This window comes from Barbus barbus, assembly GCF_936440315.1.
Source record: "Barbus barbus genome assembly, chromosome: 37".
NCBI lineage: Eukaryota > Metazoa > Chordata > Actinopteri > Cypriniformes > Cyprinidae > Barbus > Barbus barbus.
Genome location: NC_136715.1, coordinates 11,192,414 through 11,209,842, shown reverse-complemented (window position 1 = coordinate 11,209,842; position 17,429 = coordinate 11,192,414). Strand labels below are relative to the sequence as shown.

Genomic DNA, 17,429 nt, shown 5'->3' with positions numbered 1-17,429 from the left:
ATTGTTAAGCATTATAAAAGCTCGACTAGAGAACAGCACGTGAATGTGAATCCTGTTTTGCTGGAATCGCAGAGGTGCACGGATACATATAACACGAGGGTGAGTAGGATCACTTTGGTCGCTGCTTATCTGCTGAATGACTCTGTTCATTCACCGCTACATGTGACTGGAGTTCTAATGACAACGCTGGGAAGAGTTGGAGAGTTGTGCTTTTATTAATCCAATACGATTCAACAGGTTGCTTTGGGATCTCCGTTTGCATAACGGCGAGCTGCTCTTCTAACTTTACTGCAATTAAGCAGCAAACCGGGAATTACAATGATACGCTTCAGTGATGTGGGGGATGCCGATGGTTTTCCTGTTCTGTGAGCGCTAATCGCGTTTTGGCAGACTATGGCTACAAACAGACATTGTATGGTCTGAAAAGATGAGAGGATGTAATTGAAAAAGAAGCGCTTTTCTGTGCATCACTGCACATGAGACAGTGGGACGTTGTAGAGTGGTGGGGGAAAACGATTATTACTGCAAAGATGCTGGCTTTACCCATACATGCTGACAAATAAACTTCAAATAAATGGGTCAATGATAAACAAATATGCCCGAGATAAAGTAATGCGACCTGTGTATTCATATTGGTTGAGTACATCAATCGAGTACTAAATACTACTAGCCTAATTCTTTCATTTTTAAGGTAAAAAAAATCTTACAAATATCATGACATGTACGCGAAGAAGTTTTTAGGATTTCTCCATATGACACGAAAACCTCATTTCTAATTCAAACAAGAAAATGTTATTAAAAAAATCTTTAATGACCTTGACACTGTCCTAAAGATCTGAAGGGGTCCGCTCATGGTTTATGGTGTCCTTGTCATATGGATTTGGAAGTTTTTATTCGCTACTTTAAAATAATTCATTTGAAACGATTATGACAAAAATGTATTCGGACATTGAAAAATGTTAATCGCAGGAGAGGGCTATATGAAGTTCATTTTAATCTAATTATGAATAATAAGGTATTGTAGACTAAGTGCATGACGGACAGTTTAGAGAAAGAAATATTAAACATGCTGAGTGACAGTCTTAATATTTCATGCTCACCAAGTATATTATAATATTTCACTTTATTAATGTATTCATTTATTTTATTTTAGGGTACAGACTCACTTTTCTGTACAGTTTTACCCTTTTAAACCTATGCATTTCCTGACTGATTTAAACAAATGGAATTTCTATTGTAATTTGGATCCAATCTGAAATGGATCAAACAAAAGTCATCTAGGAATCATATAAGATAATGCTGAATAATATTTTTGTTCATCAAGTAGGATCTTATTTGATTCTTTGAGGATTCCTGTTTGATCCCATTATGATTGGTTCTGAATTATAATCAAAATTCCATTAGAATTCCTTCAAAATGTTTGGACGAGGCATCAAACTGTCGAGACAGGGCTATGGCATTCTGTGAGACTATGAATTCCAGCCTTGTGCCTCTCTCTTTCTGTTTCTGCTTTCTCATATTTGTGCTGCACTGCAGGATACTAGAACAATTAAGACACTTTCCTGTTTTACCGTACTTTTTAAAAGAAGAAAGAAAAACAGAAATGGCATAAAGAGAATACAATGCAATGCAAGGAAAGGAAAGGATTTTTTAAAACTTCCTAAGTGCTTCCCAGACATAGCATGTTTGTGAACATTTTATTGATTATGTGCCCAACTGATTGCAATAATACTAACGTGGTAGATGGAACAATAGCACAGCAAGAAAGCCCAAAACTGTTTTGGATTATATGAACTTGAGAACATCTTGTTTAAAATTTGTGCTTGTCCTTAAAAGGGTTTGTTGTTCAGAGACTCTTCAGCATAATTAGATTAATTAGTTTTGGTTTTGTCTTGTGTTAGTGCCATGCACAACCTAATAAAATCCTTATGCCAGTGTTTGATGTTCTGTGATCGAATGGCCTCTAGGATGTTAGAAGGAGTGTAATGTAAATCCTGTTACATGATGTGATCTAATGTTCCTGTTTACTGGAGCGATAGAGTTAAGCTTTCAGGGGTTTACGGGCATTAAAAAACATAACAGGTTCTGACAGAACAACATAACTGATTTGATGGCAGTCCAGAGTCGACATGAAATTGCATGTCCTACAAATAGCATTGATCTGACAGGTCTGAAATGAATACTTTATTTGCACTTTCAAAAAAGTCTCTGTTCATAAAATGAAGACATGAAGGAATATTGCCTCCATCAGTATAATATAATCAGTATAACCCTAATCCTCATCCTCCTGAGCGCATACTTAGAGAACAGATCTCATTTGCAGTTGTAGTTCGAGTCAGCATGTCAAAACAAGGATAGCTGGTTACATATATGTTTCTGTTTTGGACGGGTTTACTTCCAAAAGAAGGACATCTCTGCATTCTGATGCCATGAATCGAGAAGGAGTTTCGGTTTTGTTGACAACTTTGTTCTCCGGTTTGCTGCTCCTTTGTGTTTTGGCACTGCTGTGTTTCTTCACCTGCAGACTAGCTTCAAGAGTTCTTCCAGTTGGAGCCCCACTGCGTTTTTGACAGAGCATGTGAATGAGCCTCAAGTCATGGTGAAAGTGTCTTTGTAGCAGAACTAATGGGAAGAAAATGCTTAGAAGTTCACTTTCAGGTCTGTGTGCTGTTGATGGTGTGTCGATTGTAACACAGGAAACAAATGCTTTTAATAACGTGCATTAGTGATTGGTTGTTGGCGTCATGATGATTTTTAGGGTAGTGAACTGTATAACCAAATACCAAAGGGTTTGGGCCAATATTAAGTAGATCTAAAAAGTAAAACAAGCTATTAAACAAACAAGATAACCATTCCTTAACAATCAAGAAAGATAAGCTTGTTCATTTCACTCTTCAAAACTGCGTGGGAAGTACATCTGAAAGATCCGATAGATTTCGAATAGAAAGATACCAGATCCATAGCTTTACATTAACTCAAGCCTTTCATATTTCATTATTTGACTAACACAATGCCCATTTTTTCCAGTTTTACAAACGTAAATACAAAGTGGTCAAAGCTCCAGATAGCATGGCTAATGTATAAGTTGATTGAACACATGGCTTTGTTACTGATTGATGCTTTTTGCGCAATGATTAAAGACCTCATTTAAAGGATGTAAAGTAAGCTCAGAATGTGTGTTCGTAATAGAAATCTTGCAGTTCTGTGCCTTGGAACAGAGGTGTCCAGTTAATCAGCTTTGTCATGCCTATTAAAGCACCATGTGCAGTGGCACTCAATCCCATTAAAGTGACCTTGACTAAAGAGTAGAAGACAGAAAGGTTTAATACTAATAATGCAGCTATATCATGTTTTCAGGTGTGAACTTTTAGGTAGCTACACAAATGAATGTGCAAATATGCCACTAAATTATTGCTTGTATACATTTTTGTGACATGCATTCTCACCTGAAAAGTCAATCATATTTCAGTTGTTTTGGCACATGAATATAAGATTGTAATGGAAAAAATAAACCTTGGGATAGTAAATAGTTGTTTTCTGTCTTTAAAGATGAAGTGTGTCATTTCACACATAACAGCAACAGTAATAATTGTTTTCAAACTAAATATACCCGGAGAAATGTAGACCTGCCCCAAACTTACTTACTTTACTTGCACTTCACTGCTGGTTATACTCTGTATAATTGTGTATGTGATGAATAAAATCTTGAAACTCACAACATTGGCTGAGCTGATATAATTATATTAGACTGCTCAAACGAATAGATGGAAGAGCCACAGTAACACAGAGTTCAAATCAGCAAATGAATGGCTTAATTATAGCTATCTCTGAACACTGAATGTTAACATAGATTTTTTTAACACTGAATTTTAACATTCCTGTATCCTGTTTTCATTGCAGATCCTGGAGTTTTCTGACATCCTTGGAACTTGAGTTATTCTGCAAAACAGCAGCTGATACAAAATGAAGGTCGTTGCACTCTTTATCCTCAGTTGCCTGGTTTGGGGAGGAATGGCAAAGCCTGAATTTCCAGGTCAGTTAAGACACTTTTTTTTGTTTATTGGCCTTTTGCCATTATTAGATATTACAATGACACTTTTCTCTGCAATGATGAGCATATTGTCCCTTTAAAATTTAATAGAGACACTTTTAGAACGGATTATCCACCTTTTTCTTCCTGTAAAAACGGGCGCAGCCATTTGTAAAATCTATGGGTCTGGATTCCAGTCTCATCTGCGTCCAGCTATTTTTAGTTGTACAAAATGGTTAGTTTTGCTGCTTGATATTGAAAATTGGTGTGTCTTGCTATATTCAATTTAATGTATTATCTTAATTGTGAACAAACTAGTTTGTTGTGCAAACAGTTTGACTGTTTATTGCACATTGTTAGTCTTCTCGTTATTTCCCTATAGTGGCTAATGAACTGGAAGTCTTGCCCATAGGCTTACTTCCACGTTGAAGAAAAAGGTGGATAGCTAGGGTGCTAAATCCTGTTCCTGAAGATCTACCTTCTTGCTAAGTTTACCTCCAGCCCTAAATCAAATACTTGTGAACCAGCAAATCGAGATCTTCAAGAAGACTTAAGGATAATAATAAACATTTGTACTGAAGCAGGGTTGGAACTAAACTCTCTGGGAAAGTAGCTTTGCTTTACTTATAGTTTGCTTGCAGTATCTTTGATTTATGCAGAGTCATATAATGTCAGATGAGTGCTTCATAAACGATGTAAAACCATTTCAGACTACTGAAGTTTAATAGTCTTCTTTTTGACCTTGTTCCAACTACAGACATAGAATAAAACTCATTTCAAATGTACATTAGCTTCCATAAGAAGATTGGACCTTCGGGTCAGATGATCCTAGATATGTTCATTTACGTGATTGTGGGTTTTAAGAAGCTTATGTGGACTGAAGAAGACATGCATAACATAGGAATTTAGTTGTCGTCATAACATTAGAGAACGATAGCATACTCCTAATCTCTAAATGGATACTTCCGGTCTAAGGCCATGATCATTATCTTGTTTTGCAGGAGAAACTTTGTTGTTTGTGTGTTATAATTTGTGGGCAAAGGTGTAAACATGTTTTCTTACGGCTTGTAGAACAAGAGAAGGACCCTGATTTCTGGAAGGAATGGGCTCAGCGAACACTAAAAAATGCTTTGACCCTCCAAGACCTTAACAAGAATGTTGCCAAGAACATCATTCTTTTTCTCGGTGATGGTAAGTCACGCAATTGGTGGATCTTTATCCTGAGATCATTATTGTTGTTTTTTTCCAACCAAGTCTTGAAAACTGTTTGTGCAATACCAGGTCTAACAAAATATATTTTTTTAATATATTAAAAAAATATTTTTTAAAAAATGCTTTTAAAAAATATTTTTTAATATTTTTTAAAAGCACTGTTACAGTGTATGAACCTGCTTCAAAATTAAGCATTAACATGGGTAGGATACCCAGTTAAGGAGAAATAAACAAATTAACCACAGTCAATGTCTCAATGAACTTTAGCTTGTACAATGCATGAAAGCTGGGCAAATTTGAAAAAACAGTAGTTATCAAAATAAGCTTAGGCGATAAAAGCAAAGAAGGAAGTAAGAAAATGGTAATCTGCATGTTGTTTGCAGAAAACAGATAATTACCTCAGAAATTATCCAATTTTACAGGAAGAATTTGATTTATTTTGCACCATACCCCTGTGAAAGCAATGCCGGCATATAAGCACCAGTTTACAAAAACCTACAAAATAAATCTTACGAAGCCTCAGTTCAACCACTGTCATGTAGATTTATTGCAGTTTTCACTGTGACAAAAACCACATACCAGGCACAAAAGGATGAATTCACATAAGATTATCTAGAAGCCATGGTTGAAATAGAGCTTGAAGAAGATTTGTATCAGTTGACCTGCTGATTCATGCATTAAGAAATTGTAATGTTTCTGATGATTTTCTTGGAGGTCAGCCAATCAAGTTCAAAAAAAGACTTGTGAATTTGAATAGGTTTTGTATGCAATATATCCTATTGTATTCAAATATTGCATCACTTAAAGCCATGATAATTTGATGTTGATTATGATAAGCACTCTGACAGATTCAGTAAGTTCATTCAAGGACTGAGTTCAAGAGACTCAGAGCTGTTTTCCGTTTCATGAGTCATTTGTTCATAAATTCGAATTCACTGGTATCACTGTATGTTTAATTCTCTAAAAAAGAAGTAGTGTGAAAGGGTCACTTGTTCATGAATCAAACCACACTGAATGTATTTGATTAACTAAAAAGAACCAAATTTAAAGAGCCATTTGTCATTTGTTACACCAGACTACACAACTCAATAAAAAAAGTTTCTTGCCATTATTTAGCAGTACACAGTCTTGTCATCTCATTCATCATCACATTCAATTTGGACTGCAAACATGGTTAAAATATAACTTATATATATAAAGTTGGCAAGATCAGTCGATATTGTTCAAATGTGTTTATAGAATGCTTTTAAAAGTCATAGTTTTATTGAAAATTACCTTGTCCTCATGCCAAGAATACAAGGTAAACAAATATGTATTTGCGTAAACATTTTGAGTACTTGCAGTTCGATCAAATTGCTCTGTTTTATATTTCAGAGTACTTTTGTTATAATTTCAGTTTATAGCAACTAAATAATAATTACATTTTGAAACACTGTGTAATATTTCATGATTTATTTAAGCTTTATATGAGTATAAGGTTTAAAGACAGACTTTGCAAACTCTTTTCAATGGCATTGTGCATTTTGAACATTTTCTTCTCAGCATACAATTTTGTACAATTCAGGTGCTTTAAGGATATGGTGTTAAAAATAGACTGTGTGAATGACCCAACTTTGTTGTGTGTAGGCATGGGTGTACCCACAGTCACAGCAGCACGCATTCTAAAGGGTCAACTGAGTGGACAGAATGGTGAGGAAACACAGCTAGAGATGGACAAATTTCCCTACGTTGCCCTCTCTAAGGTACATCCCGCGTGCTGTAATCCCATCATACCATCCCTTTGTGCTCATAATCCATGCAGTCGCTCACCCCGGGCCACAGAGAACAGACTCAAATCATAGTTTCATTTCTCTAGCTGTCACGGTTTTGGAACGATGACTTCTGTAAATATGTCACAGGTGTTAGGTATTATTAAAATAACATCTGTGAAAGATAGTCAGTTATTATCTCTAAGATATATGCAGCTCTTTTCTTTTTGGCTTCATGTAAACGTTTCACTTAACCCTATAAAGCCTAATTGATATACAAATTTCTAAGGGCTCTAAATCACTAAAACTGTTGTACACAATCTATTACACATCATTGTCATCTGATTGATGTTTTAAATGTTTTTAGCACGTAAAAGGCCTTTTAGTATAATTCTAAAACGTTCCCCTTCAAGTCATGATGCAGATATCTGTTTGCTGTGAAATCTGTACTGATTTGTCTAAAGTCAGCAAATAAGTTTAAGAATATCTTTTATATTGTTAGCGATAGATGAACACTTATTGGACTGAAGCAATTCAGATGGACTTGATTATCAAAACATAATTTTTAAAGAAAAATTATGTTAGGAGTATCAGATATGATACATCAGGCTTTTGAGGACCGTTTATCTCTCAATCATCTGATAAAGACATATGATTGGGAGATGATTTTAATATGCATTATCTGCTATACGGTTGAAAAGATATCATTGATGTACGTTACAAGGTTAGAATTTAATTTTACCTTTTGGCCATATAAATGACATCAACTGCACCAAATTTCATATTTTTGCTTAGCTTGGGAATCATTTTTTAAATTTATTTATTTTTCTTGTGTATGAGCTCCAGATTCTCCTCATACTACATGAGCCATAAAAGCCAGATGTATCAAATATGATACTCAACAAAAAACATGTGGAAAACTTTTTAGATTTAAAAAAAAAAAAAATGTCTAAAGGTTCAATAAAGTGTTCCATTTTAGTAGATATTATTTCATGAGCTTTACAGGGTTATGACAGTATTTATTTATTAAATGAAAAAAAAAAACACAAATGGTCTCAGACTATTGGACTCATTATAAATATCATCATTGTTTATAATCATGCTTGATGCTGAATGGACATTTATAGAGCTACACTAAGTGCACTTTAATTTTGCTCTTGTAAACACGTTTTTTTCCTCCAGACATATAACACCAATGCTCAGGTCCCAGACAGCGCAGGCACTGCCACAGCATATCTGTGCGGGGTGAAGGCCAACGAGGGTACGGTTGGAGTGACTGCAGCAGCTGTGAAATCCCAGTGCAACACCACTCGGGGGAACGAGGTCACCTCCATTCTTAAATGGGCCAAAGACGCAGGTAAGATGCCCTGTTGAATCCTCTCACACAGCAGCTATAATGCCTTTCTGTCCCCGACTTCTATTGCAATTAGAATATAGATGGGATATTTGTTTCTAGGCTTATTTTTATGCTAGGAATCCATTAACTTGTTTTTGCATGAGAGAAACAAAGGTGAAACTGGCACATAAAGCAGATAAAAGATTGAAGAAAGCGGAAAAACCACGTCCTTATCTGAAGTAAAGGAAGAAATGAGAAGAGTGACAGTTTGACTGACGAGCGTGACACGCAGATGGCTTGCTCATATTTTATTCTCATGTTGAAAATAAAAACAAATGAAGCGTTTTATAAGACGGAAGTCCTCTGCCGAAGGTAGAGGTGAATGAAAGTAGCCGAGTGGAATTTGTACGACATGACCAGAATAAACAGTTAAAATCCAGCTGAGAGGTTTAAAAGGCGGATGGTCCAATCAGTGTCAAACTGATAACCTGACCTGATCTGAGTACAGGCTAAAATGCTCTCTCACTTGGGTGCCAGAGAATGCATAAAAATACTGTACCATACAACTGAGTGACCTTAGCCAGACAAAAAGACTTACAATCAAACATTGCAAAGCTGATGCAGTGCATATTTCATTTGGTTTACTCGAAGTCAGTCTGTTGATTAAATATATGTTATTGAGTTACTAGACAGATGAGGAAAAAATATGTAATCCAGTTGAATATACAGTAAATATAGTGGTAATCATGGCCATGTCCCTACAGGAACAATTAACACTTTCAACCTGTAATTTCCCCAGGCAAATCAGTGGGAATTGTCACAACAACGCGAGTGAACCATGCCACTCCGAGTGCGGCGTATGCACACTGTGTAGACCGGGACTGGTATTCAGACGGAGAAATGCCTGCTGAAGCACTCCAGAGCGGATGCAAGGACATTGCCAGACAACTCTTTGAAAATATCCCTGATATTGACGTGAGTTTTTTAATGATTATCTTCCAATTTTATGAGCTGGTCTTATATAGTGTTGGGTTGTGTCATTCAGTGTAATATTTATACAGTCAAACCAAAATATATTAAGACATCTTCAACATTCAACAGTCTGTGGTGTAAACAGGTTGCATTAGCAATTAAAGAAAAACACTTAGACAAAACAGGTCAAAGGTCAAAGTGTCTGAATAATTTTTGGTCCCAAATTTTTATCAATTTTACTGGTAGTCCACTGTATGACGAATTTTTCGGTATAATATGTCAGTTTACTTTATTTTGCTATCCTCACTTACATAAATTAACTATAGTCTACTGCACCCACTAGTAAAAAATATCAAATTTCAATATTAAAAATTTAAACCTGGTGTCTGAATTTTTGCTTTGACTGTATGTACTTATTTACATATACAAATGTATTAAATTCAAATTAATTATTAAAATATTGATTAAATTATTATATTAAATATTACTATTACTAATGATGATATTGATAAAATAAAAGTATGATTAAATAAATTATACATTACAGTGTTGTTGTTATTGGTAATAATGTTGATAAAATAATTAGTTAATATTCAAAGTATTTTTAAAACTTATTATTATTGTTAAATCAAGTTTTTCAAGTTTTCAAATAAATTATAAAATATAATAACGAGAATAATAGTTAATAATATGAACAATTATAACAACAACAATATTAATGCAAATAAAATCATTTGTATTTAATATTTTAAATACACCAATATTAAATAATATTTAAAACAAGTATTATTAATAATATTTTTCTTATGAAGAATAATAAATATTTACAGTTATTTAAAATATTAGTGCATAATTGTAAATATTTCTACTTTATTGTGCATAATGTTCATTTGTTTTACATTTTCAACATCTTTTGGTTTAAATGAGATTTTCTTTTGGACAGCACTGTGATGTTTCCCTTTTTTCTTGGTTTGGACGGACAGGTGATTATGGGAGGTGGGCGGAGAAATATGTACCCCAGAAACACACCAGATGTGGAATACCCAGGAGACAAGAAACACAACGGTACACGCAAAGATGGCAGGAACCTTGTGGGGGAGTGGACTGACAGAATGAAGGATAAGGTGAAAGATGAAACAAGGGAAAAACAGGGCATTTCATTCCATCTTTTCATTTACAATGTCATGTTCAATTCAGTTAAGGAAAAAAAAGCTTCCACGCTATGCCTCTGCTGACAAATCTTTTTTTAATTTTCTCTCTGCGTTTGCCTGACTTTGGCAGTGTATTTGTGCTATTTTGATGATGTCCTGTTTATTTACTTCTCTGAATCTGATCTGATTCTCTTGAGGCCCCTAAAGCAGGCTTTACAGCTGTGCAGTTAATAACAGATAAAGACAATTTACTTGTTGTGAGACCGTATTACAGAGATATTGATCATAGCAGTGTAACACATTCTATAAAGCATCTAGATAAGAGAGTACGGTCATTTATCTAACCTATTTCATGTTTTTCTCGTCACCTTTGTGTAATCAGAGAGGTTACTATGTTTGGAACAGGAAGGATCTCATTTCTCTGAATCCAAACAATGTGGATTATCTTTTGGGTGAGTTTCATAACCATTACTTAAAGGGTTAGTTCACCCCAAAATGAAACTTCTGTCTTTAATTACTCGCCCTCATGTCATTCCAAACCCGTAAGACATTCGTTCATCTTCAGAACACAAATTAAGATATTTTTGATGAAATCGGAGAGCTATCTGACACTCCATAGACAGCAACACAACTGAAATGTTCCCAGGTCCAGAAACGTAGTAAATACATCGGTAAAACAGTCCATGTGACATCAGTGGCTCAACTTAAGTTTTGCGACGTCACGAGAATATATATATATTTATTTTTTACGCAAAGAAAACAAAAATAACAATTTACTCAACCTGGGAACATTTCAGTTGTGTTGCTGTCTATGGAGTGTCAGATAGCTCTCCGATTTCATCAAAAATATCTTAATTTGTGTTCCGAAGATGAACCCATTCTTACAGGTTTGGAACGACATGAGGGTGAGTAATTAATGACATAATTTTCATTTTGGGGTGAACTAACTCCTAAGTGACCTTTTTTGTTTTACTTATCCATTTACATTGTCTTTTTTTTTGTTCTGTTTGCACTGCAGGTCTGTTTGAGCCGGCAGACCTGCCCTACGAGCTTGAGAGAAACAAAGAAACTGACCCTTCCCTCACTGAGATGGTAGACGTGGCCATTAAGATCCTCAGAAAAAATGAACGCGGATTCTACTTGCTGGTGGAAGGTAAAAGTATAGTGTACATCACCAGTCATTAAACCACAGTATTGCGATGGGAGGTCAGTTCAACATCTGATTAAACTGCAAACAATTATTTTGCATTTCTCAGTGCTGTGGAAGTTACTGTCAATCTACTGCAAATTAATTTTATATTAAACATTTTATATATATATCATAGCCTGGTATTATAATGAAATGCATGCAATATAAGTATATATGTGATCCAAAAAAAATATTGAAATAAGAAAACTGTAATACAATTAGAAGCATAGTAATTTCACAAAACCTTTAGAAAACGAATAATGAATTGAATAAATTAATTTGAAGCTCTCATTAAAATTAATTGGACGATTGCCTTATTTCGCTTGTAGCACTACAATCACTGTTTCCATCACCCTGCTTTTATACGCATTTTGAAGTATCGCATCAGAAACGAGTGATGGAAACTGCATATTTTGAAAAAAATCCCTTAATTCGTTAAAAGTTTTTACGCTCGCTTGAGTTGGTTTTTGACTTGTGTGAAAAAGGGTTGACGTGAATAATGGGAGATAGAAACACATTTTGCTAATTCCTCCATGTACATTAAAACGTCATGTGACTTTGCCTGATGGTACGGGATAACCTGACTAACCAGCCGACCGATCTTGTTGCACAGCATCTGAAATGTTATGATCCTTCCTAAACACGACTGCATTCCCAAACAGCAGCAATGACTGCATTTATTGTGTTTCGCCTGCTTTCTCTGAGGTGCAAGTAATTTATATGAAAATTATATTATTCAGTGGCTTCTCCTACTTTTCTTAGTGATATTTAGTGCCAGTTTATCAGAAAGTGATGGTTTTGTTCTTTTTGACTCGTAGAATGGAAACGGTGCTTATTCGCAAATGTTTTATGCAATATTCCAATTTTGTGCATAACTTAAATTCACAACTTTGGATGGAAACCCGCAGTTATTGTGACAAAAATAAAATCACACTAAACCGCTTATTGATTAAATTAAAATGAGTTAATTTTATTCATTTAAAAGCTGCACGCAACAGCTACTATCACATTACATAAAAATGCAGGATTTCGACTTTTAATTAATTTTACTATTAATAAACTCCTCGACATTGTGTATTAATGTAGGATCAAATGTTTGAAATGCTGTTGCTGGTATTGAAGATATGTTGAGATCTAGTGTATGTCTTCATGCTCTGTATGAGACCGCTGACTGGGCTGTATGCTGGCAGGTGGGCGCATCGATCACGGACACCATGAGGGAAAAGCCAAGCAGGCCTTACATGACGCCGTGGAAATGGACCGAGCCATTACCCGAGCCGGTTTCCTCACCAGCATTTATGACACACTGACAGTCGTCACGGCTGATCACTCTCATGTCTTCAGCTTTGGAGGCTACACACATCGGGGAAACTCAATCTTTGGTAAGTAATGAAAGCTCAAGGCATGCTGGGAGAACTTTAATTATAGAGTATGGTGTGATGGCAATTGTCTTTTCCTAAGGTTTGGCCCCCATAATGAGTGACATTGACCAGAAGCCCTTCACATCCATTCTCTATGGAAATGGCCCAGGGTTCAAGTTGGTTAACGGTGCTAGAGAAAATGTCTCAACTGTGGACTACCGTAAGTAATTACAGGCTTATCGCTTCCTGGTTCTGCCTTGAGACCTATTTTTTTGGGATACTTGGAATCTTTAGGGGATTTAGGTTTAATTGTTCCTGTTTGTCTGTTTCTTGCAACTCTATGGCATATGCCAACAAATAATGTAAAACGTCCATACTGTAGAATACAGTAAGGGTGGAACCAGCTCTGATGGTACAGCCTGATGGACTGAAAAGCTTACAACTCATTTTGCGGAACTGAAAGGGCCTGGTTGGAAATCAAGTGGGAATATAGCATATTGGATTTGTGGATCTGCTTTTCTGAAATGGATTCATTGCAGTGCATCATCCATTGCATTCAGGGCTCTTCAACATTTTTATTTAGTAAAGGACCCCTCACTGTGATTAAGAGATGGAGAAAACATATGTTCTTGTACACAACAGTTTTATTCAGCAAGGACACAATAAACAAAAAAAAAGTGAGAGTAAAGACAATTCTAATGTTAATTCTAATACGGCTTCTATTTCAAATAATTAAATTATTAAAATAATGAATTATAATAGTTTCATGATTTCCATATTAAGCAGCTGTTTTTAATACGACATCTTGAGCTCCAAAATCAACACATTAAAATGATTTCTGAAGGATCATGTGACAGCGATTACAGCTTAAAATATATAATAAAATAAATAATAAAATAGAAGTACTTACATTACAATATTACTGTTTTCTACTGTATTTTTATTCAAATAAATGCAGCCTCGGTGAGAATAAAAGCTTTCTTTAAGGAACATTATCGTTAAAAAGTTTGTGGTTGCTAAGGTTTGTTAATTTACATTTATATTTGAATTTTGCATAATACTTTTTATTGGAGAGATTTGTTGTAAACTACATCATTGTGGCCCACCGTCCTTATTGAATTGAATCTCTGATGCACTGTCAACTATAGCATGTAGGCGCCCTGAATGTCAAACTCAGTGGTAGTTGATGATGATAAAGTGAATCTCTCTCTCATCCCACCTCCCATCTTTCTTACTCTTCGTCTATATGTTTGACAAGCCATAGAATTATGGGTATTGTTCTGGCTCGGGCTCTCTCTTCTCACATTCTCTTCCCCATCACTCTCTGGCTTTCACTGTTTGTCTCATTACTATTCCACAGCATAGGTTTGTCTGTTTCAATTGCTGTTTTCACTGATAGAGCGCAATCCAAAAACAATTAAGTAAAATGCAATGTCATCCCTCCTGCTGACATTGTTCTGTCATTCATTTCCAGGACAAAAAAAAGCAACTGTAGTTATTAGTATTGACAAGCAATAAGAAACAAGAAACTGCACTGCTCTCAATTTTGTTTCTTTATTTATTAAGTATTGTTTTATTAAATATTAATTTAATATGAATTGTAATTCAATTTGAATGTAACATTACTAATTTACTTCTGCTAATTATCGAGAAATACTTTCAAGCTACATGCTATTGTTTTAACTGTAATTGTTAAAATTCATATTTGTATTTAACTAAGGTGGTGTGTTTTTTACATTTTAATATAATATAAATATAAATATTAACACACATACATTATACATCAACACACTTTTTTCTGTCTTCAGAACAAAACAACTATCAGGCGCAGTCTGCTGTTCCCTTGAGCATGGAGACTCATGGCGGTGAAGACGTGGCCATATTCTCCAAAGGTCCAATGGCTCATCTTCTTCATGGAGTCCAGGAGCAGCATTACATTCCCCACGTCATGGCCTACGCAGCTTGCATCGGCCAAAACAAAGACCACTGCCATACAAACTCCGATTCCCCTTCTCTCAGTCATATTTCCCCTACGCTGGCCCTTCTTCTCGCAGTTAAATGGCTTCTGTGCTGACCCCTCTTCTCTGGATCCTCTCTTATCTTACCGTGATTAGATCAGAAACTATCCTAACTGGTTCTTTCAAGTGGAATTTATGATTTTTATAACGTGATTAGTTTTTAAACCAATTATCAACATTGGGACCAATGTGTGGGCATTATGGAGAGCTTGAGGCCAATTTGAGAAAGTTTTGTCGCAGTAACGAAATTTCAATAATTTTTTTCTTGTTGGAGTTCTGAATAGCAGAATTACTATGATTCAGTACAGCAGCACAAATGTCAGTGTGATATTGTTGTTCTATAAATAATAACGATCATAATAATAAATAACAAAAAAAAAATTGGCCAGCAAAAATACTTCCAAAGGATGCAACTCGCAGATTGACAGTCTGTCTGGAACAGAGAATGCGAGTGGAAAGAATGCAAATCAGAGGATTGGAACCAATAGTTGTATAACAAGCTCACACTACACCATTTTAGCTCTGAGATTTTGTGAGGTCTGTCAAGTCACGTGAGCATTTTCACTAATCTCTTGTGAAGATTTTATCTGCTCTGCATCAGTAAAAAGATACTACACTACCGTTCAAATCTTTGGGATCAAAAAAAAAAAAGAAAAAGAAATTGATACTTTTATTCAGCAAGGATACATTAAATTTATTAAAAGTGACAGTAACTTTGTGTTCACAAACTGACTTTCTGTTTATTATATGTTCATGGTTTCCACTAATATATTAAGCAACACAGCTGTTTTCGTTATTGATGAAAATAAGAAATGTTCCTTGAGCAGCAAGTCAGCATATTAGAATGATTTCTGAAGGATCACGTGACACTGATGATTGGAGTAATGGCTGCTGAAATTTCAGCTTTGCATCACAGGATTCACAGGATAAATGACATTATGTATTAAAACAGAAAAGAGTTATTTTAAAATGTATCAATATTATGGTTTTAATGTATTTTTATATAAATAAATGCAGCCTTGGTGATCAAAAGAGGCTTTCAAAATTATAAAAAAAAATTCTTACTGACCCCAAACTTTTGAACGATAGTATATATTAGCAGCAGATGTTTTCAAGAGAATTAAAAAACAAAGAATGTTTATAAGATGTAAAGAATAATTACAATGCAGTGCTTTTCAGATTATGAGTGCTTTGTGCAATGAGTTTGAAATTTGTTTAGTGTGAGCTTGGCCTTTTTAGTTACCTTATATTTTTTCCCCAAAAATGTTAATAAAGCGATAATTAAATGACTAGAAATAAAGGGAAGGGAAAGGGAAGTGGTGTGTGGCCAAGTATGGTGACCCATATTCAGAATTTGTGCTCTGTATTTAACCCATCCAAGTGTACACACAGTAGTGAACATACACCCGGAGCAGTGGGCAGCCAATGCTGCGGCGCCCGGGGAGCAGTTGGGGGTTCGGTGCCTTGCTCAAGGGTCTCACCTCAATCGTGGTATTGAGGATGGAGAGAGTGTTGGTTATTCACTCCCCCCACCTACAATCCCTGTCGGACCTGAGACTCGAACCCACGACCTTCAGGTTACAAGTCCAACTCTCTATCCATTAGGCCACGACTGCCTCAAAGTAGACAGTTTGTGCTTATTAGAGAATGATTTTGAAACATATCATCAGGACTAACACAACAATTACTCTACTTATAAGGATATAAGGATTCACTCAGCATTTTTCAATTTTTTTCCTACTTTTGAAATCAAATACAGTCTACCTCACTGACATGTAATGCCTTAAGTGCATTACATTCCCCTGTGAAGACCAGTTCAAAATTCCCATTAAAGCAAGTCACAAATTTAGAGCAACCATTACTATTTTAATTGTTAAAGCACTATTTTCTTTTACTAGTCAAGCCATGTTTGCATCCCTTGTATGCAAAGTAAAAATGTACATTAATGTTTGATTTGGAAATGCTTGATTCAGATTATACTAATTTACCTGCAATACAATGGTATCTGTAACCTGTTTGAAAATCAGAACAATTGTTCTGTATGTTTTTGAAATACTGTTTATCTACCATGTTTTCACATCACGTTATTAAATGCAGAATCTGAACGATAGTTGTGCAGTTGTTGTTTGTTTATAGCATCAGTGAGTCTCTTTATGAATGTACGCAATTCATGTATAATGGCAAAAATATGGATTTAAAGTAAATCACTTAGACCCAAATCCAAACATGCCATTATAGCAGACATTGCAAGTCATTAAAAAATATACAAAGCTCTGAAGATGGAGGAAAAATTACACAATAAATAAAAACAAAATGTGTGAGGAGAAAAATTTTGAATGTGTCATTTTGTTTTAGGTGGCTTTCATTCACTGTTTGTGGTTATGAAATGCACAGAGCTCAGCTGCAGAAAAT

General features: G+C 35.2%; 1 protein-coding gene across 2 annotated transcripts; it reads left to right on the top strand.

The window, feature by feature from the left end:
• alpl (alkaline phosphatase, biomineralization associated) lies at positions 1-17,126 on the top strand. Of its 2 annotated transcripts, none has more exons than XM_079396267.1 (12): positions 1-99; positions 3,901-4,033; positions 5,102-5,221; positions 6,869-6,984; positions 8,173-8,347; positions 9,126-9,301; positions 10,282-10,422; positions 10,832-10,901; positions 11,468-11,602; positions 12,829-13,020; positions 13,100-13,219; positions 14,808-17,126. In XM_079396267.1, the coding sequence occupies exons 2-12, from the start codon at positions 3,964-3,966 to the stop codon at positions 15,071-15,073; spliced, it is 1,581 nt and encodes a 526-aa protein (XP_079252393.1). In that variant the 5' UTR covers positions 1-99; positions 3,901-3,963; the 3' UTR covers positions 15,074-17,126. The 2 variants fall into 2 exon arrangements, with proteins under 2 accessions (XP_079252393.1, XP_079252394.1); XM_079396268.1 differs by lacking the exon at positions 1-99 and adding an exon at positions 2,316-2,658.
• The last annotated feature ends 303 nt before the right edge of the window (positions 17,127-17,429 follow it).